The 26,257-nt window shown below is 36.7% G+C and overlaps 1 protein-coding gene across 2 annotated transcripts in view; it reads left to right on the top strand.

The window, feature by feature from the left end:
• LOC106086368 (sorting nexin-27) overlaps positions 1 to 25,111 on the top strand; it is an 84,016-nt gene extending 58,905 nt beyond the window's left edge. For both annotated transcript variants that reach the window (XM_013251010.2, XM_013251011.2), the window contains exons 2-6: positions 8,456 to 8,558; positions 14,611 to 14,693; positions 14,768 to 15,603; positions 16,018 to 16,196; positions 23,998 to 25,111. In XM_013251010.2, coding sequence (XP_013106464.1) covers positions 8,456 to 8,558; positions 14,611 to 14,693; positions 14,768 to 15,603; positions 16,018 to 16,196; positions 23,998 to 24,066 — 1,270 coding nt within the window. In that variant the 3' untranslated portion in view covers positions 24,067 to 25,111. The remainder of the gene's footprint in view (positions 1 to 8,455; positions 8,559 to 14,610; positions 14,694 to 14,767; positions 15,604 to 16,017; positions 16,197 to 23,997) is intronic.
• Positions 25,112 to 26,257: the final 1,146 nt, after the last annotated feature.

The following is a 26,257-nucleotide window of genomic DNA, read 5'->3' as shown; positions in this document are numbered from 1 at the left end:
ATTGGCAATTAAGAAGGGGGAAAGAGGGAGTAGTGATATTAGTCTTAAATTTCTGAATGTCAATGTCGGTGGAAAATACATTAGCCGGAAGTCGATTTCACATACGAATGGTTCGGGCGAAAAATGAATTATCTCGGTAATGCATGGTTTGGCCGACTGGCCAATCAATTACAAACGGATGTGAGTTCCTGGCATGGCTTGTATTCCTGGAGAACATCCTAACGTCAGGAATATGAAGACGAATATCCCTGGAACACACGCCATGAATGTAACGATAGAGCAATACAACGCTACCCACATTCAGACAATGTTCAAGAGAAGCAATAGATTTGGATACCCTACTGTCCCCAATCAACACCATCACCAAGGATGATTTTGGAGCTTCTGCCCATATATGAGAGTTATATTCCATCCTCGGCCTGATGTAGGTAGTATAGATATTGAGAAGAACAGAATAGGTGAAATATTTCTTGCACCGCTTAAGAAAGTCCAAACACTTGAATGCTTCTTTCGATACTTCGAATATGTGTTTTGACCAGAACATCAAGATTATCTGACTGTTAAATATCGATACCGTCGATAGATATCGACGATTGAAGTGGGGCAGTGAATCGCTTGTGAGATAAGAAACAGCACTGCGTCTGCCTTCTGTGCGTTAAAGTCTACTCTGTTCATTCTACCTCACTTGGAAATGGCCAACAAATCCTGGGAGAGCGTCTCATCCATAATGCGCCTCCTGTCTCCAATTTCTTGAGGACAGCCTTTGGTCGAATAAATATGAATCACACAGACTATTGTCATCGGCAAATGAGTAGACTGGATTGGAAGCCTGGCCCAATAGATCGTCAATGAAAATAGGAAAAAGGGAAGGGGAAAGGACAGAGCCTTGTGACTCACCTGCTGGAAATGTATACTCATCTGATGAGAACCCACCTACAACAACTCGTATAGTGCGATCTCTGACAAAGCTCGATATAAATTGAACGAAGTTATTACCGACTCCAAAAGTGATGACGCTGAAATGTGATACAAGCCAACTTTATGGCCAGTTTCTATGTCTGAAATGCATTGCAATGTTTTCTGTAAGAAGACGCCCAAACCGGTGGTAATTTCTTTTGGAAGATATTGAAGGTTGCGGGCATGTTTCGATGCTATCCGCTTTCCCAATGACGAACCCACACAATTGCCCAGAATATATTCAAGCATTCATATAACGTTCTCAATATGCCCAGTCCAAGTTTCCAAATCTCACTTGGTCATCTAGTTAAGAACCATCCTACATGCATTTTATTACCCGGGATAATGAAAATTCAATCGGCTCTTTCAGGTATTGTATTGAGGGCAAAATAGTGTTAGTAGCCACTGCCTGACCAAAGGGAAGTTCCCTGCCTTACAGTAAAAGCAAATTTGTCTATGAACATTACATTAAAGAACAGGTGAAAGCTTCTTTAGACTAAGTGTAGAAATAAATCCTGCGCATCAGATGGTGTTGTCCTCAGTGCGTTTGTGATGCACAGACAGATCATCCTTTCGATTCAGTTGATTTTTGAACATAAGGTGGATTTTTAAAGCACCGTCCTGCGTCCACCGTACCACAATACCATATAGCAGTAGTCAGACACATAATGGTCTGCTAACTGTCATTTACAGCTGGAGCAAAACACGAAACGAGTGACACCAGTTTTGAGATAAAGCGAAGAATTACACTGGCAAAAAGATGTTACTTGGGACTAAGTAAGCACCTCTCGACAGACGAAGATTACACTATACAATACACTGATACTATCCCTGCTGTTATATGGTTCTGAAGTATGGGTACTTGTGAAAGCAGATGAGGCTGTGCATGGAGTATTTGAGAGAAAGATTCGTCGTAAAATATATGGACCAGTTTGCGCTAATGGAGAATATAGGCGACGTAGGAACCGCGAGCTATATGACGACGATAGCAAAGTTACACGCATCACAATACTGCGTTGGCTGGCTAGGCCATGTTGTCAGAATGGATGAAGAAGCTCCAGCAAAGAAGTCTTTTGAAGGCAAACACGGTGGTACACGCAAACCGGGAAGACCAAAAGCCCGATGTAAAGATCAAGTGGTGGGAGATACCTCGAAACTTGGTGTCAGAGATTTTAGAATGAGCGCAGAAGATCGAGGCGCTTGGAACGCTATTCTACGTTCGACTAGTGGAACAAATGTTCTGTCATAGCCAATTAAAGAAGAAGAAGAAGACACGAAATATTAGCGGCAACTTTTTACATCTGCCCTCTTGCAGTGTCTTTATTGAATTTTTCGAAATGTTCAATTTTAAGTTTAATTTTCTCCCCATCATAATCCTTAAGTATTGTGGGTTTTCATAGGGTAACTTTTATCTTCTGCTGAAAAGAAAAACATCTGGTGTAAACGTATTAACGTGGTGACCATTTTCGACCGCCCACTTTGCTGTGATACGTTGAGCTTCGTGAACAATGCCGCAAAGAGTGCCGGTAAAGCTTCCGCTAATCGTAATGCAAGTTCGTCACCATACTCGAGCACAAGTTGAAGACACTGTACACCTACTAGAGGTGTTCCACTACTCACACATCTCTAGATCGACGGATCTTAAACTGGTCTTATGTTGCCCGTTTGTACATTAGACATAGCACGCTTTTTTTTAGAGTACATTAACACTGAAGGCGGTGAAAATTGGCTGTATCACTAAACTTTTTCAATAAAAAGAGTATATTTTCTAAATCCTCAAAAATAATGCAGTTAAAAAACAGTTGACCTATTACTGTGAAAATGTTCAAAACATCTCTCTTATATGCATAATCATTTCTCTACGACAACTAAGCTGATTTGTCAATTTACCATTGTACTATTATGCGTTTTTGAAAACAATGTCCCATTATTTCTTGTGCACCTCTTCAATTTTTCTTACTGCAACTGAACAACTCAAATTGAAGTGCAATTGAGACCATGTAAAAGTAAAAGGGCACTGTTGTAACCACAAACTACGAGCTCTGAACAACATCACCATCATCGTCAGCGACTAGAAAACCTCAAACAAGCAACCATCAAACCATCCAACCAGGAAATGTGTAATTGTGCACTGTACATTCAGTACATTGTCAAGAGAGCGAGAAAGAGACTTCTTAAGGGCAAAGCAGTCCATTCAACGTTTAAACCATTCACCAAGACCCATCCTTCTTATTGTGTTTGCTATGAACTTTCCTTGCAAGTCATTGTGTCATAGCCCGATGCATCCCATGTGCGGCACACGTAGCACAATTGATGATAATGACGCCACCAAAACCATGGTGACTGTGATGATGATGATGTGCAACAATGATTACAACAACAATGCAATGTTGGGTGAGGTACGGGTAAAATGGCAGATGCTGCCAAGCTTCAACCCAGAAACCACAACAAACCATTAAACCACAGAGTCAATCATTATTAAATGGCCGATGGGAAAATGTTATAGGGCCACAACTCATGTCCTTTACACAAAAGAGCGAAGTAATTGATTTTACCATCACGGTCAATAGTTTTCTTAATACAATCCATCCTTTAAGAACTACAACAGGACGAGGAATTATTGTTAAAGGAATAAGGAAAAATACGGGTTACGAATGGTATCACAATTTAATTGTCCGCCATGGGATGAGGGGGTTTGCGAATTTCTCATTTCGTTTGTAACACCTTGTAATATTGATATGGGTTTGGTACGGTTGTATCATAATCTACTCATTTGAGTCACATATTGCTATAACAGCTCAAAATGTGAATGCTCCATGCTACTAAATTGCATTTTTGTAATTGTGGGCGGACCCAACCATATTCGGGTGAGAGTATTATATGCCAGGGTATGATTCGATTCGTATCCAACATGATTTGGATATTTGGATTGCTCCTTTCGGGTGCATAAAAAAAGTAAATCTGGAGATCGGATTATATGGGAGCTTTCGCAGATCATGGAAAGATTTGCTCCATTCTTAGCATGGATGTCATGAGATAAACATATTGTAATTTTCATTCAAATCTGATAAGAATTATGCCCACCAATTGCACAACAAATTTGGTTCAATGTAGGATCTGTAACGAATTAAAGGACGATTTGAACCAATTTGGAAGATTGGTTGATATAAAAACGGTTTCACCCATATACAATACCAACTACTTTAACTCTATGTGCAAAATGTCGTGGGTTTAACTCCCATAGATGGGCAAGCAGATGGAAAGCGTTAAATCGACTTAGCCATCTTGATCACACAAGTATACATTATGAAGTCTTATGTGAATAAAAAGCGCCCTGATAGCTGAGATGTAATTGCAAGTAAGTGGAGGTTGAGACACAATACCAGACACGAACCAACTTAGGGGAGTGGTATTGAAAACAATTAAGGATTTTGTAAGTAGCACGGAATTCCTAACTTAAAATTTTCTTTGAAGAGGTTACTTTATAGTTTTAAGAGCGCACAACAAGCCGATTACTGGCTTAGGTTTATGTCCATAGTGGCATGGGGCGGATTAATATCTGCACCCTCTTTTCAACCTAACCTAATTGCCAGTATCGGGGTCGTAGGTTTAACTCCCAACAAAGGCTTTCACCTGTTGCTACTGATCCATTATTATTTTCTTCTTTTTAATTTTTAATATAATTTTATTTATTTTTTTGGTGTTTTTTTTATTTTTTTTTACATATATTTTTTCACGTGAGTGATATATCTCTAGTCAATTTTATTTATTTTTTTTAATTTTTTTTTATTATTTTTTATTATTTTTTTTAATTTTTTTATTTATTTTTATTTTTTTTTTATTTTTTTTATTTTTTTTTATTTATTTTTTGTTTTTTTTTATTTATTTTTATTTATTTTTATTTATTTTTATTTATTTTTATTTATTTTTATTTTTTTTATTTATTTTTTATTTATTTTTATTTTTTTTATTTATTTTTATTTTTTTTATTTATTTTTATTTTTTTATTTATTTTTATTTTTTTATTTATTTTTATTTTTTTTATTTATTTTTATTTATTTATTATTATTTTTTTATTTTTATTTTTTTACTTTTTTATTTTCTTGTATTTTTTTAGTTTGTTTTAATTTTTTTATTATTTTTATAATTTTTTTATATATATTATTTATTTTTTTTACTTTTTTATTTATTTTATTTTTTTTATTTATTTTTTTTTATTAATTTTTTTTTATTTTTTTATTATTATTTTTTTATTTATTTTTTTTATTTTTTTTCATTAATTTTTATTTTTTTTATTTTTTATATATTTTTTTATTTTTGTTGATTTGTTTCTATTTTTTGTTGTTTTTTAAATTTTTTTTTTTATTTTTTTTTTTAATTATTGTTTTTCAATTTTTTTTTTCTCATTTACTTTATATTTTTAATTGTCTTTTTATTTTTGTATTGTTTTTTTTTTAATATTTTTTTTTAATTTTTAAATATTTTTTTTTTTAATTTTTAAATATTTTTTTTTTTAATTTTTAAATATTTTTTTTTTAATTTTTAAATATTAATTTTTAATTTTTATTTGTCCTTTTTTTAATTTTTCGATTTTTTTTAATTTTTTTTAATTATTAATTTTTGTTTTAAAGTTTTTTCATTTTTATTTTTTTTTAGTTTTTTATTTTTTTTTAATATTTTATTTTTTTTTAATTTTTTATTATATTTTTATTTTTTTAATTTTTTATTACTTCTTTTATTTTTTATTTTGTTTTTGTTTTTTCATTTTTTTTATTATTTTTTTCGGTTTCTTTGTTTTACATATTTTTTTTATTTTCTTCCCCATTTTTAAAATTTTTTTTTATTTCTAATTTTTGTTTGTATTTTTTTATTATTTTTGTATATATTAATTTTTTATATTGTTTTAGTTTTTCCGTTTGTTTTTTTCTTTTTATTTTTTTTATCATATGTGTTGTTTTTTCTGTTTATTTTGTATATTGGTTTTTGTTATTTTTTTCCTTATATTATTTTGTTTTTTTTTTGCATTTTTTTATTTTTATTTTGTTTTAATTTATTTTTGTTTTTAGTTTTATTTTTTTTTTAGCTATACTTTTCCCTATTCATGTATTTTTGTGTAATGACAGACATTCTTTCTGTGACAAATTACACTTCTTCCGTACTACACGTAATTTTGTTCATCTGTTGGAAGTTGTATTGATGGCTACGAACGCCAAGACAACGGCTATGGCTCTCGCTGTTGTTCCGTGTGACCAGGTTCGAATCCTGGCCGGTCTCTGCCGAATTTTTTAGTTTTTTCAAGTTTTTTGCCTGTAAGGACGAAGATCATTAAATTTTACAATCTTTGTTTGTTTCTCTTTCGGGACGAGCTCAATGAACGGAGATGCAAATGGAAAAGGAAAGCCAAAGATAGCAACACACACCAACCACTATGGGACGCGTTTCGTCTTTGGTTAAAAGACTTTTCAATTTTTATTTACTTTTACTATTTTTATTTTCTTTTTTTTTTGCCTGTTTTCTCATAGCTCTTCACCTAAGTGGGTTCAAGATCATTTATTTGGGTGGAAGTTATCCGCAGGGATAACTACCATGCTAATGGTCGCTCAACTTATTTTTTACTTGGTAACCGTGATTGACTTTATCTTATTTTTAATAAGATCTTCATTTGGTTTCAAATCAAAGTATTTTCAAAAAGGGGTTGTATAGTTCAACGGACTGCAGTTTATGGAATACCAAACCCTTCATCAAGTGTTTGTTGTTTTATATTGTTTTTATTTTTTTTTTATTTTATTTTATTTTTTATTTATTTTATTTTTTAAATTTTTTTATTTTTTTTATATTTTTTTTTCTTTATTTTTATTTTTATTTATTTTTTTATATATTTGAATTTTTTTATATTTTTTTTTAATTTTTTTTTTATATATTTTTTCATTGTTAATTATTATTAATTTTATTTTTTAATTTTATTTTTTTATTTTATTTTTTTTATTTTATTTTTTTTAATTTAATTTTATTTTTTTGTATTTTTTATATTTATTATTTTTTTATTTTAATTTTTTTTTATTTTATTTTTTATATTTTTATTTATTTACTTTTTTGTTTTATTTTGTTAATACTTGAACCTAAAAGAAATCTTTTGGGTTTTTTTCTATTTTTATTTTTTATTATATATTATTTTATTTTTTATTATATATTATTTTATTTTTTTATTATATATTATTTTATTTTTTATTATATATTATTTTATTTTTTATATTTTTCATATGTTTGCTTTTATTAATTTTTGTTATTTACTACTTTTTGATTTCTTCTAATTAATGATTTTTTCGAATTATTTATTTGCTTGTTGTTTTGTACATTTCTTTGTTCTCAATTATTAGTTAAATTTATATGTATTCTTGGTTTTTCCATTAGATTTCAAACTGCAAACTTGACCATGAACTTTCCATTAAGGAACAGCGGGTATACTTCTCCAATATCAATATCAGTTATGTCCTATACAAGTTTAAGCTCAATGATAGGCGACCTCCATTTTATTGACAAGTCCGAATGGCTGCAGAGTGACATCAGTTTATTGGAGTAGTTTATGTGGTTGATTGCAAATGCAAATTTGCCAATGAGCATTCCATTAAGAAACAGGATCAAACTTCTCACATATCAATGAGTGCGACCGATTCAAGTTTTAAGCTCAATGATATAAGGGGCCTCCTTTATATTGACAAATCCGAACAGCGTGCCGCAGTGCGACAACTTTTTGGGAAGAAGTTTTTACATAGCAAAGTGCCAGGATTTGAACCCATGTGTTCAGTGTCATAGGCGGGCATCCACTCTGCGCTATGCTGGGTCCTCTTTCAATGTCATCATTCCTAAATTGACAGCCTATTATATCTTATTTCCTTTAATTTCACTTTAAACCATATGGAAGGGCATTTCCATTGCAGATCACTTAAGAGAGTTATTCAATTAAATCCATCTTCTGTCAATGACAGTGGCCAACGAGGCCGTCCTATTGCTTTAATTGAATTGAATTGTTTAACAAATAGATTGATTGGATTGATTTGCCAACTATACATAGGCACAAAATGGAGAATATGCATAAATTTATTTTATTTATATTTGTCAAGTTATGTGTTCTTAAAAAAGTTATTATACAGCAAAATTGCTATACTTTTTTGCTATACAGATCAAAAAGACGCACTTAAATATGAACCAGAAACAAAAGATTTCAAACAAAATCATACACAAGTAGTATTAAGTTTGTAGATGTTATGAATTTTATACAAAAAACAAAGTTTTAGGTTAAGTTAAATCAAATTATGTATATACTTATACACAACAAGAACACAGATACATTTGGTTTAGTATCTGCACACATACACCCACTTTACAGGAGCAACCTCGGCTCTATTCATTTACTCATTGCATTTAAACATCTCTCTTAATTAACAGATGTTCAATGCACAATTTTTTATTGTTATTTTTTGTGTGTTTCTCTTTTCAGAAATGGTATTAGTGTTGAGGGTGCCACACATAAACAAGTTGTTGATCTCATTAAATCTGGCGGTGACTGTTTGACATTGACGGTTATATCAGTAACACAGCAAGTAAGTAAAAAATAAACCACGTTACATAGGCATACACAAAACGTTTATACATACCGGACTGTCATCGATGAAATACATCGACCATCATCTGCCTGGTAATTAGCGTGAGATAAAACATGGAAATGAAAAAAACAAGTAAAACAAGAACAATAGATGTCAAACGAATGACAATGTGAAATACATATATGGCACTGATCAATAATATGAAATGAAGAAGGCAAAAATCCATGTACAATAAGGGAAACACTTTTACTGAATAATGTACAGCTAGTCACAAGCATGAATATATACTCCGAAATTCTGGTAGGAAGCAAGGGTGGCGTTTATACCCAGACCCGGCAAGGCAGGTTATGTGACACCAAAGTCCTATGGACATATAAGCCTAGCGTTCTTTCTGCTCAAAACCATGGACCGTAGCGTAGATACCATGGTAACGAGTAGGTATCCTGTGAATTGTTCAGATAGAAGCACCATACCATTGTCAAGAAAACGTCGGAGGAAATCGCCTTGCACGAAGTTGTGCTTAACAAAGAAGAATCCTTCAATTGCAAGACATACACTTTGGCGATATGCATTGACATCGAGGTGGTATTTAACAATGTGGGGACGGAAACATCGATCATATCCTTAGATCAGAAAGCGGTGGACCGGGTCTTTAAAGTCTGGTTAAGCCATATGCTAAGGAATAGGTGGATAAATTGTGGATCCCATGGCTTACGTACAGTGGGACCTGTATAATCCGGGAATTGATTATTCGGAAACCTCCATTATCCGGGATAGAAAAGATATTTTTTTAATTTTTTCAATCAACTAGATTATCCGTGATTACATCTATTATCCGGCAGTAGATGTACATTTTACGATTGCAAAATTGCAATTTTTCTTATGTAACAGGGGCAAACTTCTCATTTATCCAAAGTGCTGTTCAATTCAAGCCGAATTCGAACGGCATGACAAAGTGAGACACCTCTCTGGAGTTAAGCTTTTACATGGCTTCTATATCTTAAATGTCGCAAGCATTTGGAGGGGATAGCCACCGCTTATTTTTTCTGATGTTCTCGCCTGGATTCGAACCTAGGCGTTCATCGTCATAGTCTTAGATCCGATATCTTAAAATTATATAGCCTATGTTTCCTTCCAGACAAACCTATACAATCTGTGAAATTTTAAGAAAATTGGTTCAACGGAACAAACAAACCGAGTCTCACATAATCATGATGGGTCATATGTCCATTTGATCATATGTTTTTTGGGGGGTGGGGTGACCCCTAGACTTTGATTTTATATTGTATGCCAGATTCGTAATCTACTCCCAAATACCTTTCATTTGAGCCCCATATTGATATGGACCTTCAAATTGTCTGCTTTTAGAAGTTTTGGGGTTAGGGCGACTTCCTGCGTACTTGAACAATTTTTTTTGATATCCATATTGTCCTTTTCGGTCCACTTTTGATTTTGAGTGGTGTTTTTGGGGTAACGGGGCAGGGTTAGCCCCCTTCCGATATCAACAAATTGTAAAGCCTATTCCTTCTTTCTGACTATATTCGTAATCTACTCCCGAATAGCTTTCATTTGTGTTCCATATTGTAATGCTTGTCCAATAAACCTATTTTCGGATGGTTTGGGGTTGCAGCGGCCCCCTAGTTGCAAATTTTGCCCATGAACATTCCACTAAGGAAGAGGGGTCCTGATCGATACACTTTTATTTTTGGGTAGGACTTTTGGGGTAGGGGGAGGGTCCGCCCCCTCCCTATATCAAAAAATTATATAGCCTATGTTTTCTTCCAGACCAACCTACACAATCTGTGAAAAATTCAAGGTAATCGGTTCAGCCGTTTTTGAGTCTATACGGAACAAACAAACAAACCGACAAACAAACACTTCATTTTTATATATAAGAAGAAGATATTAAAAAACGCAACCGATTGATATTATAGCATAAAGAGTAAACCTTTCCAAAATTTTTATCTAAAAACATCTGGCATGCTGGAAAAAAATTTACTCTATTATCCGGGAAAATCGATTATCCGTAATGGCTCCGGTCGCGATCATCCCAGATAATCGAGGTCTGACTGTATTAGGGACAATGTGGCACAGGTCATATCACATATGGCATTTTATCGGTACACCTATGGGTGATCCCGTTCACTTGAAATGGGGCCTGAATCTGAGAATAGCTCACTTGCTCTACATTAGCGTGATTAGACCACATTTTCATGAAGAGGTGGCGATCCTCGTCAAGCTCCTGTAAGTGTGTAAGCTCGTTCCAGGCTAAAGGACCGATCACCGCAGGAACACAGTGGCCATTGGTTATTTATAGGCGCCAATAATTCGCCTTATCATATCGAGCATCATAGGCTCTCAGTATTTGTGCAAGAGCCGGTCTCTCACTGAAACTCTCCGCTTGATATCGCTGATTTTCCGCGACTGCCGAGGCAGCTACTCCGTATGGAGCATTCTACTATCCGCAACCTGTGGACGAGCCCGGTAGCTCGCAGCTATGCTTCTCATGACCACAATGTTTTAGCCTGGGAGTAGTTTAGTGGACTGAGATGGAGAAAAAAAGTGCAACATTAGGATTATGCAACAGGTTAAGAGAACATGTTGTCTTGGCATATGCGGGCGATGAGAACTACGTCTTCCAGGGTTTCGAGATTAAAGGCGATGGAAAATGGAGCATAGAAGCATGTCATACCATCGCGGTATAATGAAGGCGACAGTAGGAAACCTGGATGGAATAAAAGAGGTTTCGCTTCGGATAACTGAGACGATACTTGATGTCGAGCACGAGGCACTGCTGACAGCAGTGCGATCTTGGATTGACTCTGGTATTGCCATCTGGAAGTTCATGTTACACGGATTGATCAAAGCTAGAGGGCCGAGTGGGCCTTAAGGTGTATATGGAGGGCCCCGGGACTGAGATCTGCTTCCGAATGCCTGAAAATACGGTCCTGCAGGAGGGGATCCAGGCGATCAGGGAATACATGAAGTGGCAAGTTGTTAACGCGAGGACGTCGAGTGTGAACATCTTAATGGGCAGTTAATTGGCCATTGGTGTTATTACAACCAGGACGTAAGGCCACGAATAGTTTTGGAGTGTGAGAAGGAGATTAACGTCTGCTCTGAAGAATGCGCACATCGAAAGAATAATTGGTATTGGTAGTAGAGCAATACCCTGAATTAATACCAAAACAATACCGTATGGTATTTATAAGGCTCTATATCATCCATACCGTGCGGTATTGTTTGAATTAACCGTGCGATATTAATTTGAATTAATTCGGTAACGGCGAATACAGTTGCTGGCTATTTCAGTTTTGTGGTTCCCAACATACTTTTTATTATACCCCCACCGATGGATGGGGGTATATTCATTTTGTCGTTCCGTTTGCAACACATCGAAAATTGATATCCGACGCTATAAAGTATATATATTCTTGGTCAGCGTAAAAATCTAAGACGATCTAGCCATGTCCGTTCGACTGTCCCTCCACCTGTCTGTTGAAATCAAGCTACAGTCTTTAAAAATCGAGATATTGAGCTGAAACTTTGCACAGATTCTTTTTTGTCCATAAGCAGGTTAAGTTCGAAGATGGACTATATCGGACTATATCTTGATATAGCCACCATATAGACCGATCCGCCGATTTAGGGTCTTAAGCCTATAAAAGCCACATTTATTATCCGATTTTACTGAAATTTGGGACAATAAATTGTGTTAGGCCCTTCGACATTCTTCTTCAATTTGGTTTAGATCTGTCCAGATTTGAATGTATTAGCTGCCATATAGACCGATCTCGCGATTTGAGGTTTTGGGCCCATAAAAAGCGCATATATTGTCCGATTTCGCCGAAATTTGGGACAGTGAGTTTTGTTAGGCCTCTTCTTCAATTTGGCTCAGATCGGCCCAGATTTGGATATAGCTGCCATATAGACTGATCCCTCCATTTAAGGTTTTAAGGCCCTAAAAGGCGCATTTATTGTCCGATTTCGCCGAAATTTGGGACAGTGAGTTGTGTTAGGCTTTCGACATTTGCGTCGTATATGGTTCAGATCGGTTTAGCTGCCAATATTTTATTATACACAATTGAACAATGACTTGTACTTATTAGTATTTGGTCCAAATCGGAACATATTTCGATAAAGCTGCTATGGGGCATAAGGTATGCATTTTTCACCGGATTTTGACAAAAGGTGGTTGACATGTATACCCGAGGAGGTGGGTTAAAAGTTCGGCTCGGCCGAACTTAGCGCTTTTTTACTTGTTTTCTTTATCTGATCGGTTGTACAAGGCGTTTTGGGAGTTGAAACTATTGATTTCATCTTATCTCTATTTACTGCCAGACCTATTTTCACTGACTCTTTCGATTGTTTTAAAGGCTGCAGTTACTACTTCCGGTGACCGACCTGAAAACTCGTTTGGTATTAAATGGTTCGGAGAGATTCTTTCCTATTATTACTGAGGAACGTGTATCAGCAAGTGTCATCCTGCAGAGTTTATTAATTTTGCAGGGATACCAAACTGGGGATACCAGACATGGCTTAAAATGCCTTTGAAAGTATAGGGCTATCGAAAGCGGCCTCGTAGTCAATGGTAGGTTGTGATGGTAGGTGTTGATCAGCCCCTTTCGGGTCTTTTCCAGGATTTTGCGCAGTGTGAATATCAGGTATATGGTGGATTTACCAGGTCTAAAGCCGCACTGATAGAGCCCAATTATCTCATTGACTTTATTTTTTAATCTTTCACACAGTACGCTCGAGAGTATCGTGTATGCGATTGAGAAGAGACTTATTCCTCTGTTGTTGGCACATTTCGTCTTGTCTCCTTTCTTGTGTACGGGCCATAGTATGCTGAGTTTCCAATCTTCGAGTATGCGTCCTTTTAGCCAGATTGCACAGACAATCTGATGCATACGCCTTATCGTGTGGCCTCCGGTCTTAAATAGCTCAGCGGGTAACCCGTTGGCTTCTGCTGCTTTGTTGTTCTTCAGTCGGGTCACATCTACAACATTCTATACCATCATCAAGGAATGATTCTACAGTATCCTCTTCGTCGCCATCGTCAGACACAAGATTCAGAAAACTTAGTCTGCTGATATCAGCAAACATTTCAACATTTTTTAACTTCTAAAAAACAGTTGAGGCATTTGCTAAACATAAATAAAAAATTGCCAATTTTAGGCGTACATTTTTTGTTTAAAAGCTTAAAAATAATGGTTATCGTTATTTTTGTCTTCTGTTATTTTATTTCGATAAAAAATTATCAAATTTCAAAAAAAAATTAAAAAATTTTAAGTTATATGCTTGTAAAATTGAAAAAAAATGTAATATAAAAATTTTTAAATTTGAAAATAGCAGAAAATGTTTGCTGTTTTAGCAACAAATTACTGCTGTCCCATTTTCAGCCGACTTTCTGCTGTTTCAGTATACATTTTTGATGTTTTTACGAAAATAAATTCTATTAGTGTAGCAGCTGCGTAAAATGTTCATTCCATATCCTCAGCACCTTACATGTGTCAGTTACCAGATTTCCTTCTTTGTCTCTGCAGGAGCATGTGCCTGCACCAAAGCCATCGGTTTTGATACTTTGGTAGAATTTTCGGACTTCATTTTGAATCCTGTACATCTCAACTCGCTTACACTCACGAGTTTACATTTCCTTTTTTTTCGATAACTCCCGTTCTCTGGCGCATTGTTACTGATTGCAGGGTTGCTCTATATGCCGTATTCTTGGCTTCAGTAGCATCTCAACTCTGTACCCAAGTACTGATTTCGCAGCATTTTCAATGGAGTGAGCAATGGTTTGCCACTGCGCCTTTATAACCGTGATAGCAGGCATCTGCGTTAAGCACGACATTCGTGTTGGACCAAAGATGTCTTCCTTCCCTATATTCGCATTTTTAAACAATAAACAATTTTTTTAAATGTTGCTTACATTGAAGATTTAGTCAATTCTATTTCATCGAGTTAAAGGCCGTCTTTTTCTCCTTGACATGATCATCTGCTATTTTAACCCGCTATTTTTTCACTCTTTTATTTTGTTGTTTTGCAGGAAGCCGAAAGACTTGAACCTCAAGAAGACCAAAGTGGTTATTCATACATAGACTATTCCGATAAAAGATCATTGCCAATAAGGTAAGAAATTAAAACAGTTGTTGATCGCTTTACAGACACTGATTTGTGAATCTGTTCTCTTTCCTTCCGTACAGTATTCCCGACTATAGCATTATCAATCGAAATGGCGAACGTTACATTGTTTTCAATATTCACATGGCCGGGCGCCAGCTGTGCTCGCGTCGCTATCGTGAATTCGCCAATTTACATTCGATTTTACGCAAAGAATTTACAGGCTTCAATTTCCCAAAACTACCCGGTAAATGGCCATTCCAGTTGAGTGAACAACAGCTCGATACACGTCGCCGAGGTCTGGAACAATATCTGGAGAAGGTGTGTGCGGTGCGTGTGATTGCAGAGAGCGATGCTGTACAGGATTTTCTCACCGATTCCGAAGATGATATATCCGCCTCACCTGTTGATATTAAAGTTATGCTGCCCGATCACGAAGTCACCACGGTGTCGGTGAAAAAGTCCGCCAATGCCCATGTCGTTTGGGAAATTCTAGTGCAGCGTGCGAACTTCACCTCATACACACAGCAATATTTTTATTTGTTCGAAATTGTCGAATACAATTTTGAGCGTAAACTGCAACCCCACGAAATACCCCATCAATTGTATGTTCAAAACTATAGCACAGCTTCCAGTACTTGTTTGTGTGTGCGCCGATGGTTGTTTTCGGTGTCACGTGAACTAACTCTGCCCCAAGGGGAGCAGGCGGCGAAATTTATCTTCTATCAATCCGTGGACGAAGTCAATCGTGGCAATATACGGGCGGAAGGACGTCTGTATGAATTGAAGGCACTACAGGATGCCAAGAAAGCACCTGAATATTTGGCTTTGGCACGTACCCTGCCTGGCTATGGTGATGTAGTCTTTCCGCATTGTGCATGTGACAGTCGAAAGGAGGGTCACGTTGTACCGGCTGTGGGTAAGTTATGCATAAAGATTTGGCATTGGCGTAAGAGAAGAAAGTAGATACGTCCATACGCACGTATATGTCAACATCGTAAAGGCTAAAAGAGTCGTAAGCCAGTCTCATAGAGCAGTTTGAAAGTTTTTAGAAAGTGTTCTTATAAACTTTCAAGTGAGTGCCAAAGATTCTTTAAGAAACTTGAAATTTCTCTAGAAGTAGCAAAAATCCTCAGACTGTATTGGTGCACTTTTGCTCATACCTTCTTTGAACACAGGCTTTATCTCTCACAACTCAAGTTACTTTTTTTTACTCTACTTTCATTTAATTTAATTTTCTTTTCACGTCCATGCCCAACTCCATCCATTCATTGTACTCTTGACTGAGTTTTCTTATTGATTTTGATTTTCCTTTTTATGTTTTTTGTTGCAGGTATGAAAAGTTTTCGCTTACATGCTTGTCGTGAAGATGGATCTTTGGAAGCTCAAATGGTTGAACTGACATGGGATAGCATAACACGTTGGGAGAGTGATGAGGAATCAATGTCATTTTGTTTCCAATACAATCGTCCTGATAAGCCCGCCAGATGGGTTAAAGTCTATACGCCCTATGTAAGTGTGTGCTACTTAAGCATGGATAAATTGATTGATGTGTCAGCGATTGGTAAAATAGAATTTGTGTTTGTGGATGTGGATGTATGTGTCTGGTTACATAGTTTGTTTTTTTTGCACCATGTATACAGTACAATAAAGGTTTGGGTTAAAATTTGACCTAGATCTGATCATATGAAACGGAAAATTAGTAACAAGTACGACAAAGAAAACAATAAAATAAACAATTATACGTGGGACACAAGCTGCGTCGTCTTCATCTGACTATGTTATCCCTCCCGGGAGGCAATATATGCAGCAACAGCACCTAACCCCGAATATTGTCGTACCAGTGCCGGATAATGAGTCTTTCTTGAAATTTAATTGCACCGGTCTGTGATACAAGGTCGTTGAAATCGGGGATTTCATAAAACGGGGGACATAATAGTCACTACAATAAAGGAGACGATGATGGTCAGCACCTGCAGCTTTAATCGCTTGTTACTTGGAGACCTTAAAGCGAGTGACGATTAATAGCATTCTTTCGATAATGACCATAAATTAGGTAGGTAATCACTAGAGAGTCATAGCTTTGGCGGAGCAGATAGGCTTCACGATTTGTACGGAATTATGGGCGAAATGTTGGCATGCCGTCATTTCATGGGGATCAGACCACCCCTCATAATTTTCTCCATTGACCAACCATACGACCCCATTAACTCTGAATAACGGACATGTATCAATCCGAAGAAATCTGATTGGAATGTCACCGCTCTAACGATATATCACCTCCCTCCCGGCTCGGGATAGCTGTGAGCACCACACAGGCCGGAATATTGAAGTCTAATCTGTGTGGCGTTCATGGCTGTCACGAGAAGCCTAGCTACGAGTTACCGTGCGCGTCCGCAGGTTGCGTGGAATACTCCCCTTGGAGTAGCTGCAACAGCAGTCGCGGACAATCAGCGGTATCGAACGGGGAGTCTCTTGCTCAAATACTCAGTGCCTAAGATGCTCGGTATGACAGAGTGAGTTATTGACGCCTTTAAATAACCAATAGCCACCATGTTTCCGTGGTCGGTAGTATAGACCGAGCTTGCTCACCTACAGGAGTTTGACGAGAATCACCACCTTCACATTGAAATGTGGCTACAACAACAACAAGGAATAATGGCGACGTGCAAGGTGTATGTTCGCCTATGATGCTCGATATGACAAGTTCCTGCGGCGATCGGTCCTTTGGACCGCAAAGAGCATGCTCACCAACAGGAGCTTGACGAGGATCGCCACCTCCACAAGAAAATGTGGCTAGAACAACATCACCTCTCTCCAATCCTATGACAACCGGTTGTAGGTACCGGATTGATTCGATGGAGTGCTTAATCGGCAAGTACTTCCGCTTCAGTGTACAACACACTGCAACAACAACAACAATCATCTCCTGCAGATGCACGCAAAAAGGATAAAATGGCAGTAATTTTTGTCGTCGTAGCAGTAAATGAACCGTGTTCTTTAACCGCTAATTTATTCTGCATCCCCATTCCTTGCATTCGTACGTAGTCTCCGATCCGATGAAAAACCATCGCAATTTAACTTGAGCTAAGAATGTCGTCAACAGCTCCAAGCACTTAAAGCGTTGGGCTTCAACACAATCTTTATAAATCACGTGATGTGATTGCCGAGCTGACTGTGATGGTTGATGGAGTAATGATTCCGACCATTAAGTGTCCCAAAATACTTGGCGTCACATTTGACAGCTCTTACACATTCTCCCCACATGCCTCAGTAATTTGCGATAAAGTCAAAAGTAGAAACAAGGTCCTCAAGTCACTTGCCAGCAGCACTTGGGGTACAGAAAAACAAACTTTGTTGACCACGTACAAAGCTCTTGGGCGGTCTGTGGAAAGTCATGTAGCGGCAGTGTGGTCTCGTCAGTTCTGTGACACGCTGTGGAATAATATTCAAATATATCAGAATGCCGCTCTCCGAACTGCGATGAGCTGTCTCCTCAGTTCTCATGTTGACCACCTTCATCAGAAGACAAAGATCCTACCAGTGCGAAGACATAACTACATGCTGTCTAAGCAATACCTTTTGGGCTGTTATCGCAGACACCATCCAAATAATCATCTTGTGGATAGATATACACCGCCCAGAAGTTCTCGCTCAATTATGTTCCGGCAGATGTAGCCGCCTCAACTCCTACAGAGCAAGGATTGATGCCAAAGTGCATTGATCTGACGGCATTCCTGTAGCTTTTGTCTTTTGATTTAACAGAAATTATTTTAGTTCATGTTCATAATTTAATTCCAATTAAAATTACTTTCTCCATAAAGTAGAATATGAAAAAGTTATTGAAATAATGCAATGGTCGGAATTTTCAAGAGGTGCAAGTACATTATCTTCGTACTTTTCACAATGCGAAGTTTAGAGTATTAATTTGAAGCCCTTCAACACACAAAATGTGTGTCCGTTCATTCACTAGCTGCGTCAAGTCATTCTGCGCAGCGAAGAGTTCAGCATATTGGCCCTTCGGAGTCGTGTGGTCCGAAAGGGAAAGCCAGGACGAGTTATGGACATTAAAATCTTCAGTAAAAATGATTTCGCTGCCCGGAAAATCCTCCAAAATTTTCTTTATAGAATCGGAAAGAGTTTCGAAACCATTATTGGAAGACTTCCTTTCCGTGTATGGACTTCTATATAAAAATCTGAAATGTAGCATGTGTGATCCAATCCTGAATTTGACCCGTAGGGAGTTAAATTCTGGATCCTGTGAGTCCAGGTGTTGTTGTCTTTGGAACACCACAACGTTACTTATATAAAAAAAATTTATGACTCCTTACTCCGCATGTTTGCCAGCGACTGCAAATGCAAATTTTGCCCATGAACATTCTACTTAAGAACAGGGGCAAACTTCTCATGTATCAATGAGTGCAGTCCGATTCAAGTTTAAGCTCAATGGTAAGGGGCCTCCATTTTATAGCCGAGTCTGAACGGCGAGCCGCAGTGCGACACCGCTTTGGAGAGAAGTTTTACATGGCATAGCACCTCACAAATGTTGCCAGCATTAGATGGGAAAAACCACCAAAAATTTGTTTGATGGTCTCGACAGGATTCGAACTCAGGCGTTCAGCGTCATAGACATGCTAATCTCTGCGCTACGGTGGCCTCCACTATCCGACCCATTTCTCACGTTTTAGCAATTATTAGGGTTGAGATGAATAGATCGATTGATTTGATTCTTAATTCGCCTAGAGCATTAGCATAGATATGGCTTCGCCCTCCGTACCTTTTCGGCTCCGTTCAGCTGTGGTACTGCGGCGACTGGGTACCGGATATAGTACTTGTATGCTATGTATTTACATGTTGTTAGTTGTTATAGCAGTGTGTTGTACACTGAGTCGGCAGCCCTTGCCGATGAAGGACTTCATCGGGTCAATCCGGTACGTACAACTGGCTGTCATGGGATATGGGATGGGATTATGGATTTACATAAATAATAAGTGCGATAAATAAACATTATAATGTAGAAACGAGAAGGACCCATGGCCATGGCCCTGTGCACCGGTTTCATAGGAATTAAAGAAATATCTATAATAGGTAAAAAGGCGTTAAGTTCGGCCGGGCCCAGCTTTGGATACACACCACCTCGGGTATAACTTTGGATACCCATCTTTCGTCAAAATCCGGTGAAAAATGCATGCCCCATAGCTGCTATATCCAATGATGTTCCGATTTGGACCAAATATTGGGTTGCCCAAAAAGTAATTGCGGATTTTTTAAAAGAAAGTAAATGCATTTAAACTTTAATCAAATATACTTTTTTTACACTTTTTTTCTAAAGCAAGCTAAAAGTAATAGCTGATAACTGACAGAAGAAAGAATGCAATTACAGAGTCACAAGCTGTGAAAAAATTTGTCAACGCCGACTATATGAAAAACCCGCAATTACTTTTTGGGCAACCCAATACTAATAAACACAAGTCATTGTTCAATTGTGTATAACAAAATATTGGTAACTTTAGTAGCTATATCTAAAAATAAACCGATCGTAACCATATACGACACGGATGTCGAAAAGCCTAACATAAGTCACTGTGCCAAATGTTATGGGGCCAAGACTTTAAATCGAGATATCGGTCTATATGGCAGCTATATCTAAATCTGGACCAATTTGGTCCAAGTTGCAGAAAAATGTTGAAGAACCTATTACAACTCACTGTCCCAAATTTCGGTAAAATCTGACAATAAATGCGCCTTTTATAGCCCCAAAACCTTAAATCGAGAGATCGGTTTAAATGGCAGCTATATTCAAATCTCGACCGATCAGGACCAAATTGAAGAAGAATGTCGAAGGGCCTAACACAACTCACTGTCCCAAATTTCGGCAAAATCCGACAATAAATGCGACTTTTATAGCCTCAAAACCTTAAATCGAGAGATCGGTTTAAATGGCAGCTATATTCAAATCTCGACCGATCTAGACCAAAATGAAGAATAATGTCGAAGGACCTATCTTAAATCACTGTCCAAAATTTCGGCGACATCGGACAATAAATGCGCCTTTTATGAGCCCACAACCTTAAATCGAGGGATTGGTCTATATGGCAGCTATATCCAAATCTGGACCGATCTGGGCCAAATTAAAAAATAATGTCGAAAGGCCTAACACAACTTACTGTCCCAAATTTCAGCAAAACCGGATAATAAATGTGGCTTTTATGGGCCTTAGACCCTAAATCGGCGGATCGGTCAATACGGCAGCTATATCCAAATTTAGACCGATCTGGGCCAAATTGAAGAAAGATGTTGAAGGGCCTAACACAACTTACTGTCCCACATTTCAGCAAAATCGAATAATAAGTGTGATCTTACTGTCCCAAATTTCGGCAAAATCAAATAATAAATGTGGCTTTTATGGGCCTAAGAACCTAAATCGGCGAATCGATCTATAAGGCAGCTATATCCAAATCTGGACCGATCTGGGCCAAATTGAAAAATAATGTCGAAGGGCCTAATACAACTCACTGTCTCAAATTTCAGCAAAATCGGATAATAAATGAGGCTTTTATGGGCCTAAGACCCTAAATCGGCGGATCGGTCTATACGGCAGCTATATCCAAATCTGGACCGATCTAGGCCAAATTGAAAAAAAGATGTCGAAGGGCCTAACACATCGCACTGTCCCAAATTTTGGCAAAATCGGATAATAAATGTGGCTTTTATGGGCCCAAGACCCTAAATCGGCGGATCGATCTATACGGCAGCTATATCCAAATCTGGACCGATCTGGGCCAAGTTGAAGAAAGATGTCGAAGGGCCTAACACAACTTACTGTCCCGAATTTCAGCAAAATCGGATAATAAATGTGGCTTTTGTGGGCCTTAGACCCTAAATCGGCGGATCGGTCTAAATATATGACAGCTTTATCCAAATCTGGACCGATCCGAGCCAAATTGAAGAAAGATGTCGAAGGGCCTAACACAACGCATTGTCCCAAATTTCAGCAAAATCGGATAATAAATGTGGCTTTTATGGGCCTAAGACCCTAAATCGGAGGATCGGTCTATATGACAGCTATATCCAAATCTGGACCGATCTGGGCCAAATTGAAAAATAATGTCTAAGGGCCTAACAAAACGCACTGTCCCAAAATTCAGCAAAATCGGATAATAAATGTGGCTTTTATGGGCCCAAGACCCTAAATCGGCGGATCGATCTATACGGCAGCTATATCCAAATCTGGACCGATCTGGGCCAAATTGAAGAAAGATGTCGAAGGGCCTAACACAACTTACTGTCCCGAATTTCAGCAAAATCGGATAATAAATGTGGCTTTTGTGGGCCTAAGACCCTAAATCGGCAGATCGGTCCATATGGCAGCTAAATCCAAATCTGGACCGATCTGGGCCAAATTGAAGAAAGATGACGAAGGGCCTAACACAAATCAATGTCCCAAATTTTGGCAAAATTGGACAATAAATGCGCCTTTTATGAGCCCACAACCTTAAATCGAGGGATCGGTGTATATGACAGCTATATCCAAATCTGGACCGATCTTCGCCAAATTAAAGAAAGATGTCGAATGGCCTAACACAACTCACTGTCCCAAATTTCGGCGAAAACGGATAATAAATGTGGCTTTTATGGGCCTAAGACCCTAAATCGGCAGATCGGTCCATATGGCAGCTATATCCAAATCTGGACCGAACTAGGCCAAATTGAAGAAAGATGTCGAAGGGCCTAACACAACTTACTGTCCCGAATTTCAGCAAAATCGGATAAAAAATGTGGCTTTTATGGGCCTAAGACCCTAAATAAGACCAAGAATGTCGAAGGACCTAACACAACTCAGTGTCCCACATTTCAGCAAAATCGGATAATAAATGTGGCTTTTAATGGCCGAACACCCTAAATCGGCGGATCGGTCTATATGGGGTCTATATCAAGATATAGTCCGATATAGCCCATCATCGAGCTTAACCAGCTTATGGACAAAAAAAGAATCTGTGCAAAATGTCAGCTCAATATCTCTATTTTTAAAGACTGTAGCTTGATTTCAATAGACAGACTTAAAGACGGACGGCCATGTCCGTCCGTCTTTAAGTCTATCGTCTTTATAGGGTCGAAAATGGATATTTCGATGTGTTGCAAACGAAATGACAAATGAATATTTCCCCATCCTTCGGTGGTGGGTATAAAGATCATTTTATTGGGTTGCCTAAAAAGTAATTGCGGATTTTTTAAAATAAAGTAAGTGCATTTTTAATAAAAATTAGAATGAACTTTAATCAAATATATAATTGCCATTTTGTTCGATAACCTTTTGCCATCTTCCTGGCAAATTTAGTATTCCACGCTCATAGAACTTCTGGCCTTTATCTGCAAAAAACTGAACCAAGTGCGATTTTATAGCCTCATCTTTGCCGAAAGTTTTACCATTTAAGGAGTTCTGCAAAGATCGAAATAAATGGTAGTCTGATGGTGCAAGGTCAGGGCTATATGGTGGATGCATCAAAAGTTCCCAGCCAAGCACACTCAGTTTTTGGCGAGTGACCAAAAATGTGTGCGGTCTAGCGTTGTCCTGGTGGAATATGACACCTTTACGATTGACCAATTCTGGTCGCTTCTCCTTGATGGCTGTATTCAATTTGTCCAATTGTTGACAGTAAACATCCGAATTAATCGTTTGGTTCCTTGGAAGCAGCTCAAAATATACCACACCCTTCCAATCCCACCAAACAGACAGGATAACCTTTTTTTGGTGAATATCAGCTTTTGAAGTGGTTTGAGCTGGTTCACCATGCTTGGACCATGATAGTTTTCGACTAACTTTGTTGTAAACAATCCATTTTTCATCTCCAGTTATGATTCGTTTTAAAAACGGATCGAATTCATTGCGTTTAAGGTGCATATCACAAGCGTTGATTCGGTTTGTTAAATGAATTTCTTTCAATACATGTGGTACCCATATTAAAATTGACGCCAAACAAACAAATGTAAACAAAATTTCGCGCACTTTTTTTCTAAAGCAAGCTAAAAGTAACAGCTGATAACTGACAGAAGAAAGAATGCAATTACAGAGTCACAAGCCGTTGAAAAAATTTGTCAACGCCGACTATATTACTACTATATTACCGACAATTACGTTTTGGGCAACCCAATAGGTTGTAGCAAAGCACACTGGACTAGCTTGTAGTATTAATAATAATAAAGAAACTATAAACCTCTATTCAAAGCATCGAAATCATATGATTTTTGTATATATAAATAAAAAAGTTATTATTATATGTATATTAAAATCTATTTTTATTCTACTTTGCAGCATGCATTCTTGGCCGATTGTTTTGATCGCATCATGGAGGAACGCAAATGGGAGGATGCCGGCGACTAACAGCTGAAACGTTACTAGATATTAATTCTATGTGTAATTCTAAACTTAAGATTAAACAAATATACAAAACATCGCAAACAAAGTGGACTCCTTACACACACACACACATACATACATGCATTTGAGAGCATAATCTAAACATGTATGTAACACTTTATATTTTGTAAATTAATTCCTTCTCTCTCTCTCTCTCACACACACACACACAAACACTCACAATCTTTCTATAACTACTACACGCTCTTAAAACAAACAAAAAAAAGAAACCTTTCTATACAAACTTGTATTTAGTTTATATTTACACACATTCGTATATATACAAAACAAAAAAACCAATATATATATAAAATATTATTAAAGTTCGAACACAATTGTAAAAAAAAGTAGCATGCTAAATCAAGGCCCAATTCCCCTTATTCTAAGACAATGACAAGGGCTTTGTTTTTGTTGTCTCTATCTGACATTGCATTGCATAGTAAGCAAACAGGGATTGTGTCTAATGATAAGGATGATATTGATTGTTTCGCTTAAGAATTGCTCTTATATGATTTACAACTGTTTCAGATATTGTATGCTATGCATTATTCCCTTATAAGTTATATTTATCTCGACATACTTCCTCTTTAGTTATTTCTATTTCTGATGAAATTTTCGATAAATTATTTATAAATACTTGCATATACAACAAGCCATCTATTATTCCTATTTTTTGTTTTCAAGTGACAATTTAATTGGACCAACATTTTTGTTAAATGTTTATGATATTTTCTACTTTTATTGTTTTTGTTTAATATTTTTTTTTTTTTGATTTATTACACCCTCTTATTTTTTGTTAGTACTTATAAAGATATGAATATAATTTATGTATTATTTTTGTTTACTATATTTTAGAAATTTTTGTATAAAAAAATCTACAACCTGCCCTTATCCCACACCCCATACTAGATTTCCTTAAATGTAAGCTTCTGAAAAGTGAATGAAACAGAAAAGAGAGAGATAACAAATCTCAATATTAAAATTATTTTACTTATGCAAAATATTGAAATATTGATTGATTGATTGATAGATTTATAATGTGGTCTTTATTGAAGTGTTGAAAATTATGTTGAACACAACTAAACAACAAAAGTAATAGGTATACATATTTAAAAAAAAAAAGTTGATTTTTTATGATCATGACCCTGATCAAGAAAAGAAACATCAAAACCAACAAATTATATATAACATATACCTACACACATACATACATACCTACATATACAAGCAATTACAAACGAAAGCAAACTCTTTACAAAGTTCTAAAACATGCAGTTGTTAACATTTACTTTAAAGAAGGAAGACATGAGAAGAACGCATACCTAAAAAGGCCTAACGAATTAAATTTCCATAAAGTATACATCCTTGACATGTGTCAGCTCATAAGGACTCAACATAAGCTACTTATATATAGTCAATTTTCAATTTTTATATAGACGAGCACATACATACACACCTGTTGATATAGACTCTTCCCTAATTATGTTCCTTAACATTGGCTTTAATTGAAATTATTAAAATTTTTTAATTTGTTTATTTAAGACAACATAATCCAGTAAGCTACTTAGTTGCAAAAAAAAATTATTTAGATTTTTTTTTAAATTATAGCAAAAAAAAGCTTTATATAGACTTTTTGGCTTTTATGACATTTGATTTTTAAAGTTTTGTACAAATGACACCTGAAAGATATTTTTGCACTAATAATCTATGTCGCCTTTACTAATGTTATAATGTCGTTTTCTACGTGGCAGTTAAGTTTTTATACCCTCCATCATAGGATGGGGGTATACTAATTTCGTCATTCTGTTTGTAACACCTCGAAATATGCGTCTAAGACTCCATAAAGTATATATATTCTTGATCGTCTATGACATTTTAAGTCCAACTAGCCATGTCCGTCCGTCTGTCTGTCGAAAGCACGTTAACTTTCGAAGGAGTAAAACTAGCCGCTTGAAATGTTGCACAAATACTTCTTATTGGTGTAGGTCGGTTAGGATTGTAAATGGGCCATATCGGTGTGGTGTTCATTGTTATCACGAGAAGCTTAGCTGCGAGCTACCGGGCGCCTCCACAGGTTGCAAATGGTGGAATACTCCATACGTAGTAGCTGTAATTGCAGTCGTGGACAATCAGCGGTATCAAGCGGAGAGTTTGA

This window comes from Stomoxys calcitrans, chromosome 4 (assembly GCF_963082655.1).
Source record: "Stomoxys calcitrans chromosome 4, idStoCalc2.1, whole genome shotgun sequence".
In the NCBI taxonomy this organism is placed as follows: domain Eukaryota; kingdom Metazoa; phylum Arthropoda; class Insecta; order Diptera; family Muscidae; genus Stomoxys; species Stomoxys calcitrans.
This window is presented reverse-complemented; position numbering and strand designations above follow the sequence as displayed.